This window comes from Zeus faber (genome assembly GCF_960531495.2).
Source record: "Zeus faber genome assembly, chromosome: 10".
In the NCBI taxonomy this organism is placed as follows: domain Eukaryota; kingdom Metazoa; phylum Chordata; class Actinopteri; order Zeiformes; family Zeidae; genus Zeus; species Zeus faber.
Genome location: NC_137199.1, coordinates 11,812,832 through 11,818,905, shown reverse-complemented (window position 1 = coordinate 11,818,905; position 6,074 = coordinate 11,812,832). Strand labels below are relative to the sequence as shown.

Here is a 6,074-nt window from a genome sequence, read left to right as displayed (position 1 = left end):
AGCAGCGGCTTCCACATCCGGGTGCGGCAGCCAATGCGGAAGTGATCGACACTGCAGTTCAGACAATGGCCGCTCGGTGGCCGCTCCAGAAAACTACCGATGAGACGTGTCGATGGGAAACGAAGACACTTCTCACTAGAAACACACACACACACACACACGATGAAGGATCCTCACCACCCCAACAACGGACTGTTCCAGCTGCTGCGGTCAGGCAAGCGCCTCCGCAGCCACACAGCGAGAACAGAGAGACTGAGACGGAGTTTCTTACCGCAAGCCATAAGAACTGTCAACGCTGACCTCTCCAGGGGTCCTCACTGAGCCACACACACTGAGCTCCACTACCTTACTGTACTGTATGTAGCATACTGTACCACATACTGTGTCACTGTTCAGGGTTGTTCGGTGATGCCGTATTGCTGCGCCGTACTGTTGTATCCTGTGCTGTACCGTTACACTACCTCACTTTAATTCACATGCCACTTCAATGCACATATCTGTATATACATAATTGCCTATTCCATATACATAAGCCTATTCCTTCTATCTATTCCATTTTATCTCATTTTATTTTATTCTATTTTATTTTATATATTTTTACTTTATTCTATAAGTAATCAACTTACTGTATTACGTTTTAGGAGTCAGTCAGTTGGTCTATTAGAAAGAAATTTTTCGTAGGACATATTGTGTGTGATCACCGGGTGCGTTGCATTACATTTCACTGCATACATGGATGAACGTACGTATATGTATGTGGCGAATAAACCTCTTGAATCTTGAGCGATGTCTAGGTTTACTTCTTCGAATGGGCGTCCGGGTTGTGATTGAGAGAAATGACTGAAGAAGAACCGTTACGGAGATGAAGACGCGCATATCTCTCGTCAGCTATAAGGCCCCCAGCTCCATCGTCTATTTTCATTTTCCAAGTCTTTGGTTACAAGCTGTCCCATACGTAAAGATATTGAAGTACATACAATTTTATCTAAAAGCCTATTGCACAGTAAAGGCATTAGAAGATTATTTTAACTGGGAACATTGTAGTCAAAACTACATTCCCCCCACAGGTTATTTTTGCCATACAAAACAGACGATCCAACAGAAATGTCAAATAAATATGTAATATGTTCTCCCTGCTAATCCCATCCACCTGGGACTGTTCATTGCCATGATATTCCCTTAACTCATTAAACTCACTTACTGTCATACTCACATGCACTTTACTGCACATATCTGTATATACAATTAGCCTATCCCATATACATAACTCTACTCCCTTCTATTTTGTACCCCCACTTTGTATGTTTTTGAGTCTTATTTTATTTTAATTTTATTCTATTCTATTCACTATATGTATTACATTTTAGGAATCAGTTAGTTAGGTAGAAATTAGGTTAGCTATCATGTTCGGTTTAGTAACTATTGTACATAATCTCCGGGTGCGACGCAAAGACATTTTACTGCATACATGTATGAACATATGTATATGTATGTGACAAATCAACCTCTAAAATCTTAAATAATCGAACATCAAAAATAATTTACATAATCTTAAATTTAATTTTTAGTTTTTCACAGCGAGAAAAACAAACAAAAAAAAAAATCAACATTTATCTTCAATCCCTAATACACTTGTCACAGTCATGTTTCTTATCTTTTTTGCTCCCAGAACACACCTCTTCAACCCCCAAGCAGGGGTTTGGGGGTCGTTGCAATGTGAGGCACAGTCCTTGCACCACTGCCTCGCAGCAAGAAGGTCCTGGGTTTGACTCACGCCTGGGTACGTGGAGTTTGCATGTTCTCCCTGCGCTCACACTCCTCAGACATAAAAAAGGACCCCGATTAAAAACGTGCAGAACGCTTTCCCGTCCTATCCCTTACCACCACATGGATCCATCACCTGGATGGGAGAAATGCAGGGCAGAGGATACATTTCTCCAGTCACCACTCCCTGCGTGCGTGTGTGCATAGACAAATGATCTTGATCTTGAACCCGCGAGACAAATAAAACGATTCTTGATTCTTAACAGTGGTTGAATGAGGGCTGGGGTTAAAGAACAATAAAAATGTTACACACTGATTTGCTATGCATTTGCTGCCCACAGCTCCTCTTGATATTTCTTTATATTACTCTGTAAACTGGTGTGGTGGAGATTTCACAATCTTCAGCACTAGTTTCAATCCAATGATTTATCTTAACCTTCCATCACAGTAAATTTCAACTCGGGTTACATGCAAGTTACTAGCTAGGGCTTAAGACGTGATGTTCTAATTAAATATTAAATACAGCCTAAAAAACAGCACATCCTCTGCAATGAGAAAAATGTGTTGAAAAGGGAGTGCATTAATCATGAAATTGATTCATCTTTAAATTGAATTTTGGACACGCATCAATTAAAAATACAAAAACACAACGAAGACTGGATTGATAAAAAAATACAATGTGGTATTATACAGTATTCAATGTTGTCCCATGTCCAACAAAATTGTAATGTCATATGAGAGAATTCCGTGTAAAAGAGCTGGGCAGGTGGACCGTACACCATCTAGTGGTTGGGAATAACACGTCCCGGAAACAGTCTTCAGGGAATGGTTGCTCTTCAGGGAATTATTTTTCTGCAAATCAAAAACAAATCCATTCCTTATGAGAAATAAGCAATCACAGAATTATCGTACAAATTTAAAGCTTTTTTTTTTTTAATGACATGTATCTACAGCGGCATAGACCTTGAGTATAATCATTTTGGCCTAACTGCTTTCGTACCTTTTTTGAGGTGGTCTGTGTTGATTCAGGAGGTCTTTGACCGGCGTTGCTTGGAATCCTGGCTCTTTCAATTTACTCTTCCCTGTGGGAGCAAGAAACACAGAAATTAGTTTCTGTGCAAATATAAAAATGTGCCCAACTTTGATCGGATATAGTCTGCTTACGACTTTTCTTGGCGAGATGTGGCATCTGTACGATGGGAGCTTGCTGGTCAGTGTCAACAGCAGAATCTCTTATCGCTTGCTCATCCGTCTTGCCCTTCTTGTTTTGCTGGGACCTTTTCCCATTTTCCTTTCCCATCTTTTTTGCTTTGGGTTCTTTCTTAGTCTCTTTCTTCTTGTTATTGCTGGGCTTGTTGACAGATCCCGGCACCGTGCTTGGGCTCTCTTTCTCTCCCCCGTCTACTTCCGCGATATCCGCCGGCGCCTCGTCCGCCTTCTCAGTTTTCTTCTTCCTTCTTTTCGATTCCGTTTGTATCTTGCCCGGCTTCACAATGCTGGCTGTCGTGTCCTCGCTTGGAGTACCCGTTGTCTGCTTTGAGACGGAAGTAGATGGGCCCTCACCCACCGCGGAAGGCGGCGCAGGGGCTGCCTTCCTGGCCCTCTTGGCCTTGGCCTTCTCCTTCACCTCGCCTTTGCCGCCTTCTGCCAATGTCTGTCCAGAGGGAGGATCTGCTTTGGCCGGAGCCCTCGCCCGGGGTTTCCTGACCCTCGGTTTCTTGGATTCGGCGAAGGAGGAAACCAGCGCCTCGACTGTTACTATCTTTACCACGTCGGCATCTGGCAAAAGAACGCAGAACGCATCAAAGTGGTAAAAGATCTCCCTGTATTCCTGTTTGCACCAACTTAAGCTTATTAATATGCATCTTTCATATCACATAAGCTTTGGCTCTTTCACGTGTCTACAAGTGCAGGCTTTATAAATAGACCTTGTGAAATGGTCTCATTACCCTCTCTCCGCCCCTCACCTGACATTTCCATGGCCAGTCTTCTCCATTTCTCCACATCCAGGCTGCTGTCAGAGTCTGAGTCATCTTGCTTACTTGGGAAATCAAGTATTGGGGTGGCATCTGGCAACGAGTTCCGTTTTGCTGAGGTTTTCCTTTTCTTCACTGGTGTCTCTGCAGGTTTATCATCCCCCCTTTTCCTTTTTTCTGACCGGGGCTACATAGAAGAGCAGCTTTGAGAAAATGTTATTTCTCCATGTGGCAATGTGCAATTGTGTAAATAAATAAATAAATAAATAAATAAATAAATAAATAAAATACATTACCTTTTGAGTCTGTGCTTCTTCTACAGAGGTGTGTTTGGCTTTTGTTGTTGATTTTTTGCCTTTTGGTGTATCTTGAATGAAACGGAATTAAGCATGAATAAAAAAATATAATTTCCTTATAGTAAGATCTGGACAAGATAGGCTTTGCATTAAAACCTGCGTTATGAACACCTTACCGATAGAGGGTGCTGTTCCATCGGTAGCTCGGGCTTCCGGGTTAGTGGCACCGCTGGCTTTCTTTCTTGGTTTTCTGGTCTTGGGGGTGGCACTAGCAGCTTTAGGCTTAGGAATCACCGTGGCCTCCTATTCAATTAATGCAAATATAAAATAAAATATATGAAGTGAAAAGATATTTTCAAAACAGCAAAAAGCCAAGTAACAATTGCTCCAATCAAACCACAGCTGTTAGTCCGATTTTAATGAGTTTTCTTTACAGTGTCTGTGTTCTTGTTTGCAGGTTTAGCCTTCTTGGCGGGGGATTTGCTCGTCTTCGTGGGTTTGATTTTGGATGCGGGTGCCGATTTTATGATCGGTGGAGCTGGGGGCGATTTCCCGACCGTCGCCTCTCCCTGTCAAAGTGATACGGGGGAAAATAAGGAAATCACTTATAAAGACGCATGTTAAAACACTTTTAAAATAGGGATGCAAATTTAAAGGAATTTTCTTAATCGATAGTTGTTAACCCTAGCAAACGATCGTCGATTAATTGATAACATTAAAAGGTACTGACGTCACCAGGGGAGCGGCGCCACGGTGCATGGGGACCTACACAACGCCGCGGACCTCTGGGATATCATGATTTGGCTCGAGGAGCGTTTCTCCACGTTTTATTTTAAAATGGAGAAGTTCGAGGCAAGACTCGCTGAGATGGTTCGTGCGTACAGGAATATTTACGACCCGTCTTTACGCAACTTAAATATTTAAACTTGTTGCCATCCTCCCCAACGGAATGAGTCGGATGTTAGAATATGTAAGTCTGGTGCACATATGGACGATGAGAAGCTAATAAAATGACTAAACATCACTAAAATTCCTGTATATAATAACTGGCATGAAATAACTTAGTATAAATTTATTTATTTTTTTTTTGTTGTTTTTTTTTTTTACCTCCCCCGGTGCCGTTCAGAAAGTGCCGTTATCCCTTTCCCATCTACAGTGTTTCATCTGAATGCAGCATTAGTTGCTGAGGAACAATAAACACAGTAACCTCCTCGGCATCAACGTGTGCACGGCCATGTTAGTTGTTTGTCGTTCATCTGCAAGCTTCCACCTACTTCTACTACTACTTCCTACTACACTGGGCATTTTTTTCCTCCACTGCAGCCCGTGGTTCTGGTGAGTACTACTTCTTCCGGGGTGGGTATTTTTATTCTCGAAACGCCTCACAAAGACAACGTTGATACAATAACAACAAGACTGCAGATTATTCAGGTCTTATCAATAAGACAAAATCGTAATCGATTAAATTCTTATTAGCAATGAAACGATAGTCAATTAATTGTTAACGTCCCCAGTTCAAAGCAAAAGCATCTATCTGCGGAGAGGATATCACTTTGACCTCACCGGGGTGCTCTCCTCCTCACTGTCAGATCCAGAGTCACGAGGTTCTTGGACAGTTGTGGTCACAGCCGCTAGTTGTGGGGTTGAAGCAGGGATGGCCGACGCTGTTGGAGTGGCAGCTGTTGGTTTTATGGGTGATTTGTGTGCCTGTGGGATGGGTGGAGCTTCATCATCACTGTCTGATGAGTCACTGCTGTCACTGGATTCTCTGGTTGATGCAGCAGTTTTCGTGGCAGCGGAGGCCGGGTTTGCTGGAGTAACAGGAGTGGGTGTTTTACTGGGTGTTAAAGTCACTTTTCCTGGTGTATTTCCAGCCGTTGGTGTAGCAGGTGGGGTTTCATCATCACTGCTCTCACTGGAACTGTCTGCTGCCTTGGCCTGGACTGGGGAAGCAGCACACACAGGGCCTTTTGATTTGGCTGCTGCTTCTGGCTTCTGTTTCCCAGGTAACTGTTTTGGTCCTGCCGGTGATTTCTGT

At 42.9% G+C, this 6,074-nt stretch overlaps 1 protein-coding gene across 1 annotated transcript; it reads right to left on the bottom strand.

The window, feature by feature from the left end:
• Window positions 1-1,627: 1,627 nt before the first annotated feature.
• LOC307236360 (uncharacterized protein) lies at window positions 1,628-5,723 on the bottom strand. The gene is made up of 8 exons (XM_080008752.1): window positions 5,600-5,723; window positions 4,471-4,605; window positions 4,213-4,339; window positions 4,037-4,107; window positions 3,732-3,927; window positions 2,929-3,543; window positions 2,765-2,846; window positions 1,628-2,616 (listed from the first exon to the last, which is right to left on the bottom strand). Exons 5-8 carry the CDS (start codon window positions 3,742-3,744, stop codon window positions 2,601-2,603), a joined length of 726 nt encoding a protein of 241 aa, XP_079864878.1. The 5' UTR covers window positions 3,745-3,927; window positions 4,037-4,107; window positions 4,213-4,339; window positions 4,471-4,605; window positions 5,600-5,723; the 3' UTR covers window positions 1,628-2,600.
• Between the last annotated feature and the right edge of the window lie 351 nt (window positions 5,724-6,074).

What these genes read in the sequence shown, in the direction of transcription:
- LOC307236360 (XM_080008752.1), bottom strand. An exon ending in ACATCTCGCCAAGAAAAGTC is followed by an intron (nt 2,847 to 2,928) that starts GTAAGCAGACTA and finishes TTGCTCCCACAG; the next exon opens with GGAAGAGTAAATTGAAAGAG.